The 20,548-nt window shown below is 36.3% G+C and overlaps 2 protein-coding genes across 5 annotated transcripts in view; one reads left to right on the top strand and one right to left on the bottom strand.

Annotated features, from left to right (window-relative positions):
- RAF1 (Raf-1 proto-oncogene, serine/threonine kinase) overlaps nt 1-20,539 on the bottom strand; it is a 27,332-nt gene extending 6,793 nt beyond the window's left edge. Inside the window, exons 1-13 of one of the 2 annotated variants that reach the window (XM_040568880.1) lie at nt 20,333-20,539; nt 19,329-19,441; nt 18,160-18,262; nt 17,254-17,411; nt 16,215-16,313; nt 14,618-14,771; nt 11,159-11,186; nt 10,942-11,069; nt 10,262-10,379; nt 4,808-4,892; nt 3,598-3,774; nt 1,874-1,920; nt 329-447 (exon numbers count right to left, since the gene is read on the bottom strand). In XM_040568880.1, coding sequence (XP_040424814.1) covers nt 329-447; nt 1,874-1,920; nt 3,598-3,774; nt 4,808-4,892; nt 10,262-10,379; nt 10,942-11,069; nt 11,159-11,186; nt 14,618-14,771; nt 16,215-16,313; nt 17,254-17,411; nt 18,160-18,262; nt 19,329-19,441; nt 20,333-20,539 — 1,536 coding nt within the window. The remainder of the gene's footprint in view (nt 1-328; nt 448-1,873; nt 1,921-3,597; nt 3,775-4,807; nt 4,893-10,261; nt 10,380-10,941; nt 11,070-11,158; nt 11,187-14,617; nt 14,772-16,214; nt 16,314-17,253; nt 17,412-18,159; nt 18,263-19,328; nt 19,442-20,332) is intronic. The other variant, XM_040568881.1, reaches the window with a different exon arrangement.
- The window catches only part of LOC121075510 (CCHC-type zinc finger nucleic acid binding protein), a 93,136-nt gene continuing 93,079 nt past the window's right edge, over nt 20,492-20,548 (top strand). For all 3 annotated transcript variants that reach the window (XR_005822996.1, XR_005822995.1, XM_040568888.1), the window contains exon 1: nt 20,492-20,548. The gene's annotated coding sequence lies outside the window, so the exon portion shown is untranslated.

Genomic DNA, 20,548 nt, shown 5'->3' with positions numbered 1-20,548 from the left:
AAGACTCTCCTCTGCTCTTGGAACAACTCCTTGCAATTCCACCGACAGCTCTGTCTTTACCCTCTATGTTTAGAGCTCCAAAAATTCAAGAGGAAAACCTTTAGATTCACACAGTGAATGGTGTGTACTTTGGACAATCAAGCACCTCAGCACTTCGTTCTTCAATTTTAACTTGTCCTACAGCTGGAATAAATGTCTACGCAGTACTAACAGCATACATCGTCACTTAGATTTAAAGCTTTGTCCAAAATTTAGTGCTCAACAGACAAAACGTACTTTAACAGAATGAAAGAAAACTATTCAAGAAGCAGTACAGTGTTTTGCTCACCATCCACAAGATTGAACCAGTGGGTTGTTCCACCTGTTGTGATCCACTCCACCTGGACTTTACAGTTGCCAGACCAAAGTCTCCTATTTTCACTGTGAGGCCTTCATGAAGAAATATATCTGAACAATCGTTAAAGAAATTCTGTAGAAAACTTGAGTAAATAATGCTGAATTTTCTATCATGATTACAAAGCATCTGGTTAGGGTCCTCACAAATACAAGTCAACTATCCAAGAACAGTGCTGGTTTTTTGTTTTGCCTACTATGCATTGTATCTTAGAGAAAAAGTAATTTCATGGCATCTGTATTTACAGAATTAACACTTAGGACCAGACAAGACTATATGTTTTAGTGTTATTTGTATATTTATCTTCTTTACAAGGTACTATAGAAATTAACTGTTGACATCAAATACAGGTACTTAAGTAAATGCTGTCAAGAGACACAGAGAAACACCACAGAAGTCATCACAACTAAAAAAAGAAAACTAAGAAAAAACTATTGCAAAACAAATATCAAAATAAACTTATTTACATAAAGCCCTCTGGTAGATCTCCTGAAATTTAACCATGATCTAACTACTTCAACTGGAAAAATGCAGGTCTGCACTAGTTGTAATCTATCTGCTTAATAGGTTTGTCTGTAAAGATTGAGAGGCTAGAACTTTGGATTATTTTAAGAAGAAATAATTTTATAATTTCATTTAAGAATGTCTTAAATTTGAAAAGATGATTCAGAAATATCATGACAGACAACAGACTCATAGTTCAAGGTTACCATCACGAGGAATCACAAAGTCCTAACCTATACACTAAATTCCTATATACTGATTATTTTTCTAGCCTAACTGAAAAGGGAAATTCCTTAACTATGGAACTACTAGATTTGACCTATCTTTTAATAATTACCTTTGCAAAACATTCTGTTCACATGTTAGGAAAGGAAGTTACCACCCATGTGCTAACTCAGTAAGTTCTCTTCTCAGCAATTTTAAAAGCAGACATTTTCAAAGGTGAAAGACATCATTTCACAACGTATGTACTCTGCATGCATTACTAAATTTACATTTTTGAAAGAAACATATTGGTAAAAGGTCCCCTTTTCTTGAGTTTAAATTAAGATTTTTGGCTTCATTTCTGCCAGTCATCTGAAGATGTTTAAAATTTACTAAAGATACAGAGGATACAGCATGGGGCCAACGTGTGTACATATGCATTGGTATGCACACGCATCCCCCCATCAAGTAGCACTTCTCTACAGTAACCTCCAGCTAATAGAGATATATTGCATAAACACCATTTAATTAAAATAAGACACTTCTGGACCATGACTGCTGCACCTCTTTTTTCATCTTTATAACAACAGTTCAGTAAGCATGCACATACCTTCTATGCAAGTCCTTGCTAAACGTATCTTCTCACTCATCCAGAAGAATTATTCATTTTTAGTTATATACATTTGAAACAGCTATTTTAAACCCCCAGAAGATCCATGTTAACAACAAATCACTCTCACGTTAAAGTGAGATTAAGTTAGGAAAGGATACTATTGGACTTCATGTCTCTGTGGATGATATTCTTCGCATGTAAGTAGCTACGAAAGAAAAAACAGAAAAGTGACATAACGGAGGCTGTTTGTATAAACTGGGCCTTTTCATTTACTGGTAGACCCTGTCAGTTTACTTCATACTCAACTACGCTCATAATCTCTTGCTTTAGTGAATTTACAGGATACAGAGAAATTTACAGGAAAGAGAAATGTAGCAAGTGCTAGTCAACTACAAAGCTACAGCATTACAGAAAGTGAAAGCAACATAAATAAATCTCAAGAAGAGAAATAGTAGCATCGTTGTCATGTAACGTAATAATGCCCTAGAGAACCTGATGCCATCCTCTTATTCGTGAAATTTGCATGCTATGCTAAGGCTCACTTTTCACAAACTGTTTTAATCTGCAGTCACAATATATGTTCCTGGTTTGCTGGGTGTCAGACTGGAAACCTGGGTCCTGACTTACAAAACAGATGAGCACTGACAGCTTCAGCAAATGTCAGCATCTTCTATGCTATGAACACTAATATTAATTGGTCTGAAATAGAACTGAGGTGGTTACTGTTTCTACTCAGACTTCTAGAGAACTTTTCCAAGATTTATCTGTGTGTGAGATCTGCCACTGTAGAATGAAAAGAACCATCCCTTCATCTCACATAAGTACTGTCAATATTAATTAGTGCTTACCAAAGCACTGCAATGTTATGGTAACACTGTGTGGTGGTAGAATTATTATTTAAGATTTGAGAGGTCTAAGAAGTTTATTTTACCTAAAAGAACATTCCTTTCAACTAAAAGCTATCAGTGTGATTATTTCCAACCTCTTGCTTCTGAGGTAAGATAATACTGAGGTTGCCATTCCTACAGGCTCCACCAAGAACCATCTCTCCATATTGTCACACTGTTTGACTCCTTGCTAGAACCGTGGCAGTTAACAAGCTACTTAAGGTGGCCAACCCTACCGAGTAGTTGGCCTTGTTAACAGCATGATTGTTTTTCCCTATTGCCTTTTTTCCCTCTAACAGTATATTGATCAGATCTTTGCAATCACTTGGCAAAGAACAGGGGAGCAGAGGGGAAGATGCTGTCCAAATGTTCTTTCACTAAGATCATAGTTGATAAAGCTTCTGTCTGACCTGTCTTAAATTGTACTTGCATTATTATACACTCAGAGTCCCTATATTCTCCAACAACAGGGAAAAAAAGAAGGAACTTAATAATTCTAAGTTTAGAATATGATCTCATCTACTGCTTTTCAGTAAGACCTTAAGGTACAATGTAGATAAAATACAGAAACATTGACTCTTAGTGGCTAGTGGTCTAACATGAATTAAGACAAGATTCTATCAGAAAAATCCTAGATGAAAGAAAGTGACAATGCATACAACAGTGCTGGATTAAGGCTGCACAAAACCTTTTTCATTTGAGTACTTAACTTTGCAGTCTTAACAGTCCTTTGATATGGATCAGAGCGTAATCTTTTAGAACTATGTGGCAAAGATTTAAATAGTGTTTAAGAAGTTCTGAAATATTATGTAGATTCATAACAAATCTTCGTTCACACCATCTGTACACAGACACTAACTCCTGACTCAGCACACCAGCTTGACATATTAAAATCTCGGAGCAATAGCTTTAAGGTTACATATTAAGGTTTGGGGAAGGAAAAGGAAACGTAATTCCAAGAGATAAGAACAGACACCATTATTGATCCTACTCACTCCATTCCCTGTGCTGTCTGCCGAGCAATATCAATGAGCTGGAACATTTGGAACTTGGTCTCTTGAACATGCAGGTGTTTATACAGACTGCTTCCTTCACACCACTGTGTAACAATGGCCAGGTTGTCTTTAGTCATGTAGCCCATAAAGAGCAAAATGTTAACATGCCGAGTCTTCCTAATAGGAAGGAGCAGAAAAAAGAAATTAATATCTTTACAAAAAGCATTTTCAAGTTCTTTTGAAAATGCATTCCCATCTGAAGGAACATATATTTCAGCTTTCAAGTCCAAAAACAGTTTAAGTAGATGCATGTGTAAAGTTTGTTTTTAAAAATAATAAAAATATGCCACAGTCACTAATTTCTGTTTGCCTTTTTTTTTTTTTTTTTTAATAAAATTAGCTGATTTTCTTTTTAGATAAAATACTTCCCTTTAATTCCACGGAAGTTATTTAAGAACAACGTTTAAGAGAAAGATGTCAAGAAAACTCAGGGTTTTTGAAGTTAGCAACCAACAGTCACACTTGCAAGTGCTATTAGATTAAGTGACTGGAATAATAAAAATCTCCCTGAAAGCTATGAAAAAGTGACAACTTAAAATAGAAGACTGAATCCCAATAGGAAACTAAAGGGTTATTATAACCTGTAAAGGAGTTAACAAATGAAAAATATAGTTCCTGTATATTCTAACAGGTTCAGTCACAGGATTCAGTTTTAAAATTAGTTACTTAATTTCAGTATTAAAATTAGTTACTTTAATTTCAATTAGACATTACAATACCAGTTTTTGAAAGCAGAATACATGGAAAGTTACATGGATCAGAGAACTATAAACAGGGAATTATGCTGCAATTTAAAAAAGGTACAGATTGAATATTCTGTCTGGTGATGAGCATTATGGCAGAATTTGTTAATCTTCACCTGCTATTACATGCCAAATGTGACCTGAAGGACTACGGATGTTAGTATTAGTTATCTGAAAAAAACAAATTTCAGAAGTAGTGAAGAACCACTGAGTTACTACTGGTGTCTCACAGCTGTACAATAGTATTCAGAGGTATCGCCATATGCTCTCTTTTCTGTTGTTTTTCTCTGGAGATCTGCTTTTTTTGCATATCAAACATAGAATACTGGGTAAGATGGCTTAAAGGAGGGGTAGTAGGTAAATACAGTGCCATCAAATAAAATGTAGCAAAGAAACTGTGAACTCACCTTAATACAGCCACTTCGTTTCTGAAAGCCTGGAACTGTTCTGGGGTTGGATCTACAACCTTTAGTATCTTCACGGCTACATCCCCTGAAAATACATTTACAGTAAAAATTACTAAAAATGTTTTTTTCAAAAATAATAAATAATGGTACTTTATGGTATACATAAAATCCCTAGGTTGTGCACAGCACACCTCTAGTAATCTGTAAATAGGTCAGGATTTTCTTGCAGACACTTGAACTTCTGTAGTACCTCACAATTCATTTACCTGAATTTGAGAACAATGAAAGTCATTAATTGTTCAACATGCTTCCCTTCTATTTTTTAACAGCTATAGTTGGCTAGGACTATATGTATGCTTTTTTGCGGGATTTGAAGCTATTAAAATCTCAAAGGGGTGCAGTCACAGCTGTTTCACAGGGCAGTATTTTAGTGTAGCTGCATTCTCAGCACATTAGTTCAAGCACAGTCACATCAGAGTTTCTTGGCTTCCAAACAGTATGCAAAGTCTCATCACTATCCTTTTTATATCCAGCTTTACCATATACGTGTGTGTGTGTATAAACTTACATTTTTTAAAATATATACGAACTCTGTTTATTCTAAAGCTGCATATTTATTTTTACTTATAAACATCTCAAGTCCCTGAATCTCAGGGTAGGGCCTGGGGGAAAAAAGTCACTCCCAGCGTAAAAAAAAAGGTCAGGTTCAGGGCCACCTGAACACACGTGTCCATGGGACCTGACAAGATGCATCCCAGGGTCCTTCAGGAATTGGCTGATGTAGTTGCTAAGCCACCCTTCATCGTATTTGAGAAGTCATGGCAGTCAGGCAAAGTCCCCAGCGGCTAGAGAAAAAAGAGAATCACGCCCATTTTTAAAGGGCAGTAAGTAGGACCCTAGAAACTACCAATCAGTCAGCCTCACCTCAGTGCCTGGTATGATCATGGAACCAATCCTCCTGGAAGTTACCATATGGAAGACAGGGAGGTGATTAGTGACAGCCAACATGGCTTCAGCCAAGATAAATCATGCCTCACTCAACGGCCTTCTATGATGAGGTGACTGCATCAGCGTACAAGGGAAGAGCAACTGGTCTCATCTACCTGGACTTCTGTAGTGCCTTTGATATGGTTCCCCACAACATTCTTGCCTCTAAACTGGAGAAATATGGATTTGATGGCTAGACTATTTGATGGACAAGGAATTGGCTTAATTAGCTTTCCATGGCCAAATGTAAACCTGTAACAAGTGGTGTCCCTCAAAGGTCCATATTGAGACCAACACTATTTAATATCTTCATTAACGACATAGGCAGTAGGATTGAATGCACCCTCAACAGGTTTGTGGATGACACCCCAGTGCAGTGGTACAGTAGACGTGCGTGTTAGTGGGAAGAGATGTCCTCCAGAGGGACACTGACAGGCTTGAGAAGTAGGTCCAAGTGAACCTCAAACTCCAATAAGGTGCTGCACCTGGGCTGGGGCAATCCCCAGTACCAGTACAGGCTGGGGGACGAACTGATTGAGAGTAGCCCTGTAGAGAAAGCCTTGGGGGTACTGGTGGATCAAACATCACACATGAGCTGGCAGTGTTTGTAGCCCAGAAAGCCAACCATATTCTGGGCCGCATCAAAAGAATCGTGGCCAACAGGTCACGGGAGGTTACCCTGCCCCTCTACTCTGCTCTCCTAAGGCCCCACCTGGAGCACTGCATCCAGCTCTGGGCTCCCCGGTACAAGACAGACGTGAACCTGTGAGAGCACATCCAGAGGAGGGGCATAAAAATGATCAGAGGGTTGGAACACCTCCCTGTGAAGAAAAGCTGAAAGAGTTGGGGGTGTTTAGCTTAGGAAAGGCTCTAGGGAGACCTTATTGCAGCCTTTCAACAGGAAGATGGAGGAAGACTTTTTTTTTTTTACCACATCCTGTAGTAACAGGAGAAGGGGTGGCAGTTTTAAACTGCAAGAAGGTTCATTTACAATGAAAAAAAAATCTTCCGATATTATGTTGAAGGTGCTGAGACACTGGAACAGGTTGCCCGGATTTCTTGTGGGTGCCCCACCACTGGGAGCACTCCGAGTCCGGCTGGACAAGGCTTTCAGCAACCTGATCTAGTGACAGGTGTCCCTGCCTAGGGCAGTAGCACTGGACTAGATGGCTTTGAAAGGTCCCTTCCAACCCAAACCGTTCTATGATTTGTACATAAATTTCCCAGACTGAAATGTTGCTAAGGTTCAGGAATGGGAGGAATAAATGTTCTGTTCAGGAATAGCAGAAAAATTATGAACAATATAACTGATTTTAAGATTTCAGTAACAATTTGGGGACTAAGTGAAATATCTTACTGTTCTTTAAGCTGATATACTATATTTTTTTCCTAAAAGATTCATTTGAATTGATGTCAGTGTACATGGTTGGTTTAAATTTCAGTGTCTGTTGAAGGGTAATCCAGAAAGGAATGAATACATAATGACTCAGTCCTATCTGTTTAAGGACTATTGCCACAGAATAAAGTTGTAAAAAGCTTTACAGTGTACATCTAGAAAACAGTAGAACTGAACTGATCAAAAAAGGTACAATAGTAGAATGAAGCTGACCGTTCTAACAAAAGTAAAGCCACTAACAGCAAGACCCACTGATTCCTCAGTGAAATACGTAAGCACCAAAATCGTATTAACTACGGTTGGACAGAACATTTTATAATTCAGGAGGGGGATAAACTTGCCTTGCCACCGTCACAAGAAGGTAAAAGGGGCTTAGGAAAACTGAAACTTATTCTTAGTCCACATACAAGCAAAGAGAAATTTGAGAGCAGCTCTCTTCTCAAATAGGCTTATCCCACCGTTTGGGGGCTGCTGCCACTTCGCATTCCAGCACCATCACCTACACTACAAAAAAAATCCCTAGAATGACAGATTTCTCTGCTACCACAATCAACTCATTCTTTCCTTAATACGGTCTCTCTTCCAAGATATACATGAAACACAGAATATTTTAGAGAATTTTATATTCTCTAGAACATAATGATCAGCTGAAGACATTAGGAATACTAACAGCTCAATTAAAAAAAAATTGTTGCAAATTATGAAAAGCATATGCAGACTGTTACTTGAAAGTTTCAGAGAAAGTACCCTGATGGAAACTGCACTACCTTCCACTGTAGTTACTGTATAATTTCAATTTACAGAAAGATGTGCAAGTATTGAACACACTGCTGTACATTTATATCTTCTTCCCTTAACTTCCATAAATGCAATGTACTTCATATTTCATCCTTCAGCACCTTCCTAAAGAGAACTATCTCACATTTTCAGTATGAAATTTTTTTCTATAATTTAAGAGATCTCTCTGCTTACACACCAGAACAGTAAAACATAACTGGTAGAAAGACAACCAGTTTCACATGACTACCAAAACGAGCCCCTAAAGTACCCAGTACCTACTGCAACTACCGTTCATATACAATGCAAGATCAACAGATGTCTGTCAATACTTGAAGTATATTGCTAGGATATGCCAAGACAAGGATGCAGCATCCACTGATTATAAACCAAGTATTTTCATATTATTTTTCAACATATCCTCCATTATGATCCTTGCTCCACTAATTAAGTGATGTTTTTAGTTTCACACTGGTTTTTATTGAATCAGGTGCCACACTTTTTTAGGCTGCATGGTATTCCCCAAGCAGTTTCCTCTACAGAAAGAAATACACAATAGCACTTGTTTGTTTAGCAGCAATCTGAAGACAATTAGCTTCCACCACCCCCCAACCACCAAAAACCTAGAACTGATTACCAGGGTCAAAGGGGAAATGAGTGTTTATGATAGGTAGTCTTCCAACCCATTTAAACTGCCTTGGTTCTCTTTCCTCCTTTTAAATTTAGAAGCATGCTACAGGACACTACAGGATCCAAATGAGGTCTGTAACAGAAGTGGTGCAAATATTAAAATTAGTACTTAACCATCAGAACAATCTGGAAAAATATGGAAGTGCAAGATACCTGTTCAACAAGAGACGCACTCCTCATAGCAAGACTGTCCTTGACACTATCATATCAATGAAACTGATAAATTTAATTATTATTTTGGAAGACTAAGTCAGGGAATCTTAGTGGAAACCTAATACAGTTTACACACAGTTGTACACATCCTCTTAACTGCCCTTAGGTGCTCTCCAAACGTACAGTGCAAACAGACCTTCGTGGTTGAGCATGTTAGGAAAGCTGACACCTCTACCTTAACCCAGAATTTCTATTTAAGTTTGCAGCAATCTGCAACACTTAATTTCCTTTAGCTTCACCAAGACAGTTTTATTGCTGCATTTGTACTATTAGAATAGGTTACTAAAAAAAATCTGCACTTCATTAAATTGTGCACTGTGAACTCCCCATTTCTACAATTCTAAATGAAAAAGACTTGCAAGAAATACACTTTTAAATCTTTCAAGACCACACTGCAACTGATGGTTACAAAAACAACAAACAAAAACAAAAAAGGAAAAAAAATGCTGTCCTAGAATTTCACTTTAACAGAAAGTCAGCAACATTAAAAAAAAAAAACAGGAAAGAATGGTTTCAGTCACTTTGCCTTGCTGACATTAATTCATAAAATCAGACTGTTCTTTTTTGGTAATTTAACATCGTCTTTCCCCAGAAAACAGGACAACTATATACAGTTACCTCAAACAAGATACCCAATCTTACTTATACTGAATTAGGTGATAGTTATACAGCCATTTTGTGCACACAACTGAAGGTCATTTGTAAATTGTAGCTCCACGCAGCTCCTGTTTAACACATGAAGTTCTTGATACACGAAGGACAGTTGCAAATGTTTCGGTAAAAAAAAAATATTCACAAGAAATTCACATTTATAACCTTGTTTAGTGACATCTTACTTAATTTTTTTCCCCCTCTTGATTTCTGTGTTTCAAGGGCTTTGTGTTGTGTTTCTTTTTATATCAGATGCCCTGAATTTGGAACCTAGTTCCGTAGTTCTGCAGCGTGCTTCTTTTTGAAGTATTCCAGCAACCTTTTATTATGAACTCTCACATTAACCATCTTTTTCCTTAGAAATAATCCACAATGAAAGCAATTTATAGTTATTTCCTTCCCCTGACACCTTGAATATAATTATGCAAATTAAACTACAGAGGTATTCAAATGAAAAAAGGTAAATGTAATTCAACATCCTGCTGTGAAATTTCAGAACATGGTATTAAAGAAAATGATGTTGGATCCAATATAACAGACATGGAAATATCAGTTGTTAGATTCAGATTTTGACATCTGATCTGTGTCTTAGTTTTGCCAGTGTTAAAATTAGGAAATTAGTATTTCTCACCTAGGACCTTTGGTGGTAGATATGCACACAGCACCATTAAAACAGTTTCACTGTTTTCTGGATTACTGTCCTTCTACAGTATCAACATTTTGAGAAGACAAGAACTTACCATGCCATTTGCCTTTGTAAACAGTTCCAAAAGAACCTGACCCTATTCTTGTAGAAAGCATGACTTCACTTGCTTCTATTTCCCAGTAATAACTGGAATCTCTTTGTCCACGAGGCCTCTGGAACAAAAATAGGCATAGCTTTAGTTAATTATTTAATCAAGTAGATTATATGCACTAATATATGCACCAAGAATTAAATAATTTCATTCACACAAAATTAGGATGCACTAAAGCCTTGAGAATTTTGTTTCTGTAGTTTGCACTTCTGTTTTTCTCAGTTTTGACAGGCAGAAGGGGTACCTAACAACACTAAATGAAATAAAAATTTAAATAGATAACAAAAGAAAATATTAAGTACACGTTCTTTATTTATTCATTTAATTATTTTCCAGAATACCATTTAATTATTTCCCAAACTATTTTTTTTTTCATAGAAGAAATACAAAATGTATTATTCTTGGAAGGCTTTAACTGCTTACAAAACTATCTTTAATTTCTGCACTAAAAACTTAAACCCTGATCTGAGACCTCAAGAGGAACAAATAATTGTGGGTTTAAATAATCAAGTATTTGAAGACATCTGAAATATTTAAGAAACTTACTTAAAAAAAATCACAACACTCAAATTGAAGAACTCTTTTACATATTTAAAATGTTTAAAATGGTAAAAATTACTTACAATTTTGTTTTTTTCTTGTGTATTAGATCCAGGGGCTCTCTCTCTTTGGGCTGGGACTGGGGTTTTGGGCTGAGACCAGCCAGTTGGGCTCATATTGTTAGGACTTCCAGACAGAGCAGAGGGTGAAGCTTAAATATAAAAACAGAATAAAATAGTTATGAACCATAACATAAACACAAAATAATACTACACTTTATTATTATTATTGAAACCATACCTGATTCACTATGGCTTCGAATTGCATCCTAAAACAGAGAAGATAGATCAAAAGTTAGTAAGTACACAATAGCATAAAAAGAAACAAGCATGAGTAGTTGTGTTGAAATACTTCTTAATAGTTTTGATCAAGTATTATACAACATTAACCAAGACCCTTTAGAAGATGACAGCTTAGTTATTTTCTAGTTATAAGAACCCTATTTGCTATGAAACATGCACTTTGTCAATTTTTACAACACATTAAAAATATTCACAGCATATTAAAAGGTATTACTACAAAAAAAAAGGTGGGGGGGGGGGGGGGGAAGACATCAAACAAGAATAAACACCAGAAATACTTTCTGCATTCCCACCACTCTGTTGCTGTACATGCTTGCATTTCAGATCTGAACACAGCTCCTGTCATGGTCCTGTATCTCCAGGGCACAATTTTTCAAAAAGGTTTTGGATTATAAGTAGGAAACTTCAAAAAGCCTCTAAACCATTCCAGGTCAATATACATTTTGAAATAGTATGGTAGAGATATTTCAACACATAATAAGCTACATCTTGTGCTCTAATACAAAAACAGCTCATTTTCAAAACATTTTTTCACAGATTAAAGTTTGATATTTGAAAAGCATGTTCTTACACAGTTCACTAGTTGGTACAGTATGACAACTCTCACCTCATGCCACAGGCACTTTACAACACAACTCTACAGCCATGCACAAGATAAACTAAGCTCTGACAAACATGACTTCACAACTTTTCTCACCTGCTATGTATTATCCCAAAGAACATACAGGAAAGGTAAAATATCCAGGTACTGTATAAGTACAAAGCAAGAACATGCACTACAGAAATGTTAAACACTGAAAAAGTTAATAGAAGTCAATTCAAACTTTCTGACTAATTAGTAGAATAACAAATGTAAGACTTCACAGGAGGACAGAACAAGCTGATATTCCACCACAGAGTTTTCAAATTAGCCCAAATTATCCTTAGTAAAGATTCATTCATGAAATGCATTATTCTAGCTAGTTAGCTGTATTCTCCCAGGCTTGAATTCTAAACAGTGTATTCTTGCAGAACTCCTCTACTCCATGCCTGAGTGAATTAAAATCTATATAAACTACCAGAGAAGAATTTTTGCAAATTATTACCTTTGTCCATTTTGAGGACCATAAAGTTATTTTCAGGAACCTGCATTAATTACAAGGGGTGTTTTTCTACATCAGCCTGAGAACATAACTTCTTTCAAGCTGGCAAAGAATCACTAAATAATTTTCAATTGCTCTTGTAGTCACGTATAAGTAGTTCTTATCCGAGAAGAAAAGTATTTTTGTTGAACTTCAGTCCTGATTTGAATAATATATTTTTTGTTTATGAATTCTACAGCAAACGAACCAAAAGTGTTCTCCAGAGTTTTTCTTACGGCACAAAAAACACCATGCACCAGTGCTGTAGCCTGTCACCTTTGCTTTGATGTGAAGTACATCATGTTCCTAATCTAGGCTTTTGTACAGCTAAGTTCAACAATATAGTTTCCAGAGAAAAACAGCCACACAACAGATGTATTTGAGAAGGTTTTAGACTTAAAAATCTGCGTGACCAAATATGTCTCTAATCCAAGCCTATTCAAGTTTATAATAAGTATCACAGTAGCATGGCTTCATCCATCTAACTAAAAATGAAGCTCTTCTATCAATTTGCCTTTTTCAATTGTTGTCCTCTGTATTTAAGTATGAACACGCTACAAAGACTTTCATTAAATCAACTCCAGATTAAACACTTCATGTGGACACTGCCATGGCTTACAAGTTATAGCAATCCTGTTAATCACAAGAAAACAAAAGGCACCAAGAAAATACCTACTCTTCCCCTCAAACAAAATCGTCTGCACCAGGAACTGGGAGAAGCATTCAGGCTGTTATTCTAGGCCAACACAGTAAGAGATAAAAGAACAGAACAGAGGAAGTATAAAAAAAATAATTAATGAAATGTTAGGATAAATGAAAGAAAATGTAACCTAAGTTGTTTGGTATATGATAATTAAGTGCAATGAAACTTTTAAGTAATTATTCCTCTTCAAGCCAAAAAAAATATCATATTATTCAACCTCTGGTAAAATCTTTCATTAGGGTGGCCTTTCCTATAGCATACCTAAAGGTATTTGCTATCTTTTTTTTTCTTTCTTTCTTTTTTTTATTCAGTCCTCTGCCCTATTTAGAAGAGGCAGAATAGAAATCATTTCCTTCTTTACTGCTATGCATAAAGGACAAAAAAAGCAATGTCTCCTCAAAGGCTCATTGCACTACCATGTTTAATAATCTATATTCTCTTTCTGGACTGCTTCATTTTTTTTGTGTGTGCCATAAAAGACAGTAGGTCAGGCTTATAAAGCAGTTAAAAAAAAAAAAAACCATAAAAATTGAGCAAGCTGCAAGCCTGTAGGAAATGCTATCTGCCCCATGACACCCAGCTGGCACAAAGCTTCTAACCAGAAAATCTTCATGTGGCTGCAGTGCACTTTGCTTCACTTCCACCAAAGATCCAGAGGACTTCCCTGGCACATTGAAGAAAGCCTTCATATTTCAAAGAAGCCTGCAAGCTACCAGCTGAAGAAATATGCAAGTAAACTCAGCAGTCAAAGGATTTGGTTTGGCCTAAGGAGTTTTTAAACTACTCCAGAGGGGAAAAAAAAAATACAGCGTGTTTTCTGAAGTTCTGCAGTTCATCACTTTCTTTCTGCAAGCCTTTCCTGCAAACCACTCCCTTACACAAACAAGTAATAATTAAAAATAATAATAATTAAAAAAAAAAAAGAACTCTTTAGGCCTCACTTCAAAGAATTCTCTCTCAATGCTGCCAGTCTAAGGCTCTAAGGTAGGAGAAGGAAAAAAAAAGGATTCTTGTAATGAAGTAACAGCAGAAGTATTCTCAAGATACAGGTGGTTTTAACACATGAGCCCGGAATCCCCATCAGTTACACATGGGTGTAACACACAACATACTGTCAGTAAGCTTTGACTAGAGGATTAAAACTCTGAGAACTATAATATCTAGACTTACATCTCCAGACTGACTTAAAACAAACATTAGCCCCCCAAAAAATCCAGATTTATAAGTCTCTAAGAACATTTTAAAATATGCCCATTAATGCATACTTCTTCAGAAAAACAGAGCTTGTTTTCTTTTCAGATCTGTGAAACTTGATTGTTAAGCTCCCCCATGTCTTTACAGACGCCAAAATCTACCTAGAATTTTAGTAAAGACTGCAAGAATAAGCTGTCAACTTTCTAGGCAATTATCACCTATGTCCTTCATCACAGCCTACAAGGGAAACTGTACACAAATGACAGAAGCAAAGAAAAAGTGTTTTTGGACTGGACAGGACAACCTGGACTATTAGATAGTCAGTCACAATTTACAGCTGTAGTTTAACTGTGTGATATTCCATCCCTCTCAATATTACCTCAATTATCCGGCTGTCTACAGGCATTGTAGTGCTAACCATATGGACATTTGGGGTGGATGTAGATCGCTGTCTTTGGGAGAGGGAGCCCTCGTTGGAAGGATTTGATGGGTTGAATGTAAAGGCATGAGGTGTAGAATACCTGTGCTGGGAACTGGGAAGAAAAGAGAGAGAAAGTGGTTATGGTTATTTTTCGCCCCGTCTAGCAATTGAAAAATGCTATTCAGTGTAGCCTGTCCAAAAGCAACAACATACACAGGATTTCAAACACAGGAAAAGTTGGGACTAATGTGCTAACTAAAGTATTTGGTCAGCTGAATTATTTTCACTTCAGCTGAGAAAATACACTTAAAAAACTTGCCACACTGATCTGGTGTGTACCTCGAAGTGTACTTCTGCCATTATAAAATTTGCCACGGTTCATCTCAATCCCCATCAACTCACATTTAAAATACTGATAAATTACTGACTCTGTTGGATTAATTCAGACCTGTTAAATTTAAACAAACCACTCATTTCAAGCTTATTAAATGAACAGCTTAAAAGGTACTTTTTACTGCTAAGCCCTATGTTTTTAAGTTTGCAAGACTGTTCAACTGTTCACACAGAACAGCCAGCAAGGAAGTCATGAAACCCAATACCAGTTAAAAAGAGGCCAACAGTAAAATCCAGTTCAACAAAGAGTTATAAATCACAGCTAATGTCAATCAAACCCTATTTATTACAAATCACACAGGTAGCTTAACCAAAACCAACCTTCACAAAAAAATATAGTTAGTAAGTCATTGTTCAGTAACACTGGAAATAGAGTAAGACAGCAAAGAGAACATAAAATCAATTACTGATGTAGTTCCAGCTAAAATAAATAAATAAACAAACAGAACCATTTGCAAGTCAGCTACGTGCTCTGTGTCTCATTCCTGAATAGGTCAAGATTTTTTCAAAGGGATGTAGAAAAAACAAAAGATGGCCTGCCCTCTTCAGGCTCTAGAATTTAGAGGAAAAGAATACAGGCACAAATTAGGATCAGAAGACAGGCCCCTTTGGAAGAAAACAAATTTTATTCCAGCATTTAGAACTACAGGAACATTCTTGCTAGGTCTCAGAACTTTCTTTAAAAGAACAGTATTTTCTGCTTCCACTGTTCTCTCTTTAATCCCTTATTAATGGTCATAACGTCAGGACTTTATTTTATTTTACACATTTGAGTCACGTATAGTAAATGAGTTAACCCTTACGTGTATACTACGTGATCAGATGAAATAGATTTAATTCACACAAAACCAAAGGGATCCTCAAATTTTCTTAGGCAGGAAAACAAACGTCTCCATAAGCTTTTAATATCCTCACTTAAAATCTTAGGACTAAAAATTAAAAATACAGATTCCCAATCAATGCTTTGCTTGAATCTAAGAACAAGGAAGGACATTATGTATCATCTATGACAAAGTGGTGTTGCCTTGCACATTTATCCCAACCTTCTATGTGAGTGTTCTATTTTCAAGTAGTTGGGGGTGTTTCTTTTTTGTTGTTGTTTTATTTTGTTTTTAAACAACTGTATTTCCCAAAACAGAAATGATAGGAAATACTAGCTTACCTAACAGGTATCCGGGAGACAGACTCCCGCATCCGTCTCATTGTCAAGGGAGGTAGTGCAGGGACACCACTGTCACTGATATTTGAATTTGGGAACAATCTGAAATATCAACAAAAACAATTACAAATTCAACTGCTACACTACCTCCTGTACAATGCTCTTTAAAACTGAGAATTTAAAGGGCTGTTTCTTTTCAGCATAATTAACTTCATGAACATGTCCCTGTCTTTACATCAAGTTTTCCTTCTGTATGATATGACTAAAAACTATGTCATCAGACTCCCATCAGACTTTCATGTGTTCTTACTAAACTTCAGATACAAATCTGCAAGACTTCAGACTTTCCTGACAGGGTATTTGAAGCCAAATTTTTTATTAAACCCAGGCACTCACAATCATCCTAAATTCCGATTACTAATCAGTATAAGAAAATGCATACCTGTTTGACCAGTTGTTTTAAAAAATGCAATCACTAATCAAGACACAAAGCCATTTATAGATTTTAACACTTTTGGATAAAAGAACTTCTAACATAATGATCTTCAATTTTTTCTAACTGGTATTATGGAAGTATTATCCTTCATCACTTTTCTTACTGTTCCATTCATTTTCAATAGGGTGTGAAAGGCACTGGCTGTCCTGAAACACTCACGTTTCCAACAGCCAAAAACCAACTGAATCACGATTTCTTTTCTTCCAACACAAGTATTATGCAAGAGGAATTAGGATGCCTTCCCATGCTGAATCAAAAGGGCATTATAGTACCTGCCTGTTCATTCAGGAACTTTGTTTGCTTGTCCCAGAATATCTAAATTTACAGCACTAACAAAATGCATATAAATGGCCTTCTTCACCTGGGAACAGACAGTCATTGCTGGCTGTTTTATGAAATCAATACACACGGTCTGGAACTCGATGAAAGTGATTACACTTCCCAAAGATCCGAATTCATCTCTATAATGAAAGATTTAAAAAAAAAAAAAAAGCGCTTGTCTGTCACAGAGAGTTACTGTTGCTGTTAAAAAGGAACAGTCCTTACAAGAGTTGCCTGATATTGCTCCAGTCCACACACATGGTTGGAACTTTAGTGCTGCAGTGCTCATGGAATTTATAACCACATGTCTGACACCGAAACCCATTTAGGAGGAACTTCTGGCAGATGTCACAGAAAGCAAGCTTTAGAAATGTCTTCCGAGCCTAGAAAACACAATGAACGATTAATGCAAGATACTAGCTTCTCTTAATTAACTCAGCTGAACATCTTTCGAGCTTGACATAAACAAAAACAAGGATAAAATGTTATCAGTGCCCCCAAAATGTTACTGAACTTCAAATCACACTTGAGCATTCTTGCATGTATTTCCAGTTTGGTTGGAAACCTGGAAAGCTTACAAACATTTAGGGCATTATTTAATCAATAATTAAAAAAAAAAAAATGAAGTGTTCAAACATTCAAAATCACCATTTTGTATTTAGTAAGGTGACAGAGTTCGATGGGGTGGGAATTGTTTTTTGTTGTTGTTTTTGTTGTTTTGTCTACAAAGTATCATCAAACCTGAAAGAGGATCAGATCATTTATTAGCTCTATTCATTTGCTCTATATTGAACAAATCTTACATCTCCCAAAAGAGAGACTGTCAAATTACTAGGCAGCGTTAGCTCACAGAGCAACTCCATGACCTTGCAGAATTAACAGCACCCCTGTAAATTCAGTGCAATTGCCAACAGATCCATAAGGCTGATACCTAGATTCTGACACTCCATCATCAATTGATATTTAGCAAATTCAGTTCATGGGGAGTGGGGGGAGGATTCAAATCATCACTTCTGAAATTTCCCCCTGCTTAGAGAGCCAAAAGGCACTTAATGCCTAAAACATTCTTTGACTAAACGTGTAGTTAAACTGGTACAATTTATATCAAAATACATAAAAGGAAATACTTACAAAGTTGTGTGTAGTGAGTGGAACGTGATCAAGAAAGTCCACTTGTAATTCCTCACCAATCAAGGAGGCAGCATCAGTATTCCAATCCAAACGCACTTTTTTACTGAAAGAAAAAGTGGAGAGGACAAATTTATTTAGGAGATAAGTTATGTCTCATCAATGATCTATGTTTTGCAAGCTTTCTTGAGTAAACTGAAAGCAAATACAAAAAAGCGCAGCTAATTTCTTATAGTAAGCTGTATTTCACTTCTTTAACATAAAAACATTAGAAGCAACTTTGAAGCCATAGCAATTCAACTCTTTTTATGTCTGTTTTTAACATGTAAGTCATTTAGATATAAAAATTATTTGAACTAAGACACCTAAAAGCTATAATGGAGTCGCAGAAATACCCTTATAAACAAAACAAAAGAAATTATGAATTATGACTTAGTGACATGAAAGCTGTATTATGTGCTTCAGCACTGAAGTTACTTGTGACCTCAAAATGGACTGTTACATAGAGACATAAACCCACAAATGACTGCCTCATGACTGAGGCTTAAAAGAGCATTAAGCCCACGCCTTTCGAGGTGTGAAGTTAAATGTATTAACTCCATGAGATACCTTCACTCCCTCAGCTTGTAAAAGAATCATTTGGTATTTAATAGCAGCATCCCCGGTCCTACAAAAAATAAGGAATACCTGAAGTGAGATTTAAATCCAAATACTGAAAATTTGTAGAGGAATGCAGAGCCTTAAAACTGAGCACACAGAGGAGATCTTCATTTAAGTTGGCCAAGAATTTCTAGCACTGAAGTTTACAAACTACAAATGCACACGAGAACTGCACCTCAGATATGAAGTCATATCACATCACTTCAACTAGAGCATGGCAAAAATCTTTGTAAAATGATTCCAGCAACTTGAGCGTACCCCTCAATTTTGAACACATTTAATACTTAGCTATAAAACAAAGCCAAACTTTTTAATACCCAGAAAGCTTAAGGTTTTGCCCTAGAGACAAAAGAGTAAGGTAAAGAAATCAACATGGAAGCATTCACAATCAAATTGCACTTTTAAAATAAATTAGTAAAACAGGGAAATTAAGCATTATTGCTGCTATTCTAGAAACAAGATTTTAAAATAATCTAGCTGACTGTTTCACTTATAACATTATCGACTCTTACCCTTTTGGTTCAGAAACGAGTCGAAAAACTGCACAGCATTCTGGCTGCAGACCTCTTACTTTAAGTGCCTTCATAAGACAATCATGTAAGGTCATCCCATTTCGCACATTTACCTGTGACCAAAGGAAAAAAAAACTGTAGTGAATGATGGCACAATTAGTTTAATTTTTTTTTTTGGAAAATAAAAGTGTTTTTTTTTCCCCTCCTCTCCTTTTCCCTAGAAGTTCCAGTAAAAATGCACAACTGTTCACTTTTAAAGTTAATAAATAAACAACAAATATACTTGATTTATTTAACAACAGACTGCTGTGCCCTCCAATTTAATTCCCTGCATGTTAAGCCAACCTGCGGGGCTGGCATGTTTTCTGTTCCTGCATACTTAAGCAAAGGAAGTTTTGAAGCCATTCTATAACTTTTGAATTTCTTACTAAGTTTCTGTGAAACAATTTTATACAGCACTTATATATTTAGGTAGCCTATAAAAGCAATAGAAATGCAGACAAAAGGAATTACCTTAAATATAGAAAAAGATTTAATTCAAACTTTAGGAAACTTTGCTTAAGATTGTGTTTATTACTGGTACACTCAGCTCTAGAAAATCTCATAGCAGTGTTCCCTCAAAAAGTTCTACTTCAGCTTTATCTACCATACTTCACTGTGGACATTTACGGGAAGAAAATGGTGACAGAAATTACTACAATTTACTTCACACAGGCGTCATTGTTTACATCAGCCAACTGTTTTCTTTTACTGTTAATATTTAAGCAACGTCTTGCTCACATACATTCAAAAAATACAGCACTGAGATAGAGAAACACTGGTGCTCAAAATACAGCCATACTGTTTTCAAAATGTGTCCTCTAGAATTAGAAAACTGATGACAATGTATTTAAACACAGAAAGACCTTTTTGTGAAGCTTGGTATTTCTACCGCCAAATACACGTCATAGTATTAGCAATGGGAATAGTATTACATTTCTTACATAAAAGTAACACAGACTTACCACTGTGCGTTGCTTGTTGGGCAAGAAAACCCGAATGGTATTACTAGTTTTAGAAGTATCTGATATTTTGCCATCATCAGATGCTCGGCGTTGATAACCAAACTGCTGGACGATAGTCGGCGAAATACAGTTTGGGCCATCAAAGACAGAATCCTTGAGTCCAAAACCGTTACTGATAGTCTTCCAAGCTCCCTGAATGTGCTCCATTGATGCAGT

This window comes from Cygnus olor, chromosome 10 (genome assembly GCF_009769625.2).
Source record: "Cygnus olor isolate bCygOlo1 chromosome 10, bCygOlo1.pri.v2, whole genome shotgun sequence".
Taxonomy (NCBI): Eukaryota; Metazoa; Chordata; class Aves; order Anseriformes; family Anatidae; genus Cygnus; species Cygnus olor.
The sequence above is the reverse complement of the archived record's forward strand: the minus strand, read 5'-3'. Positions and strand labels throughout refer to the sequence as shown.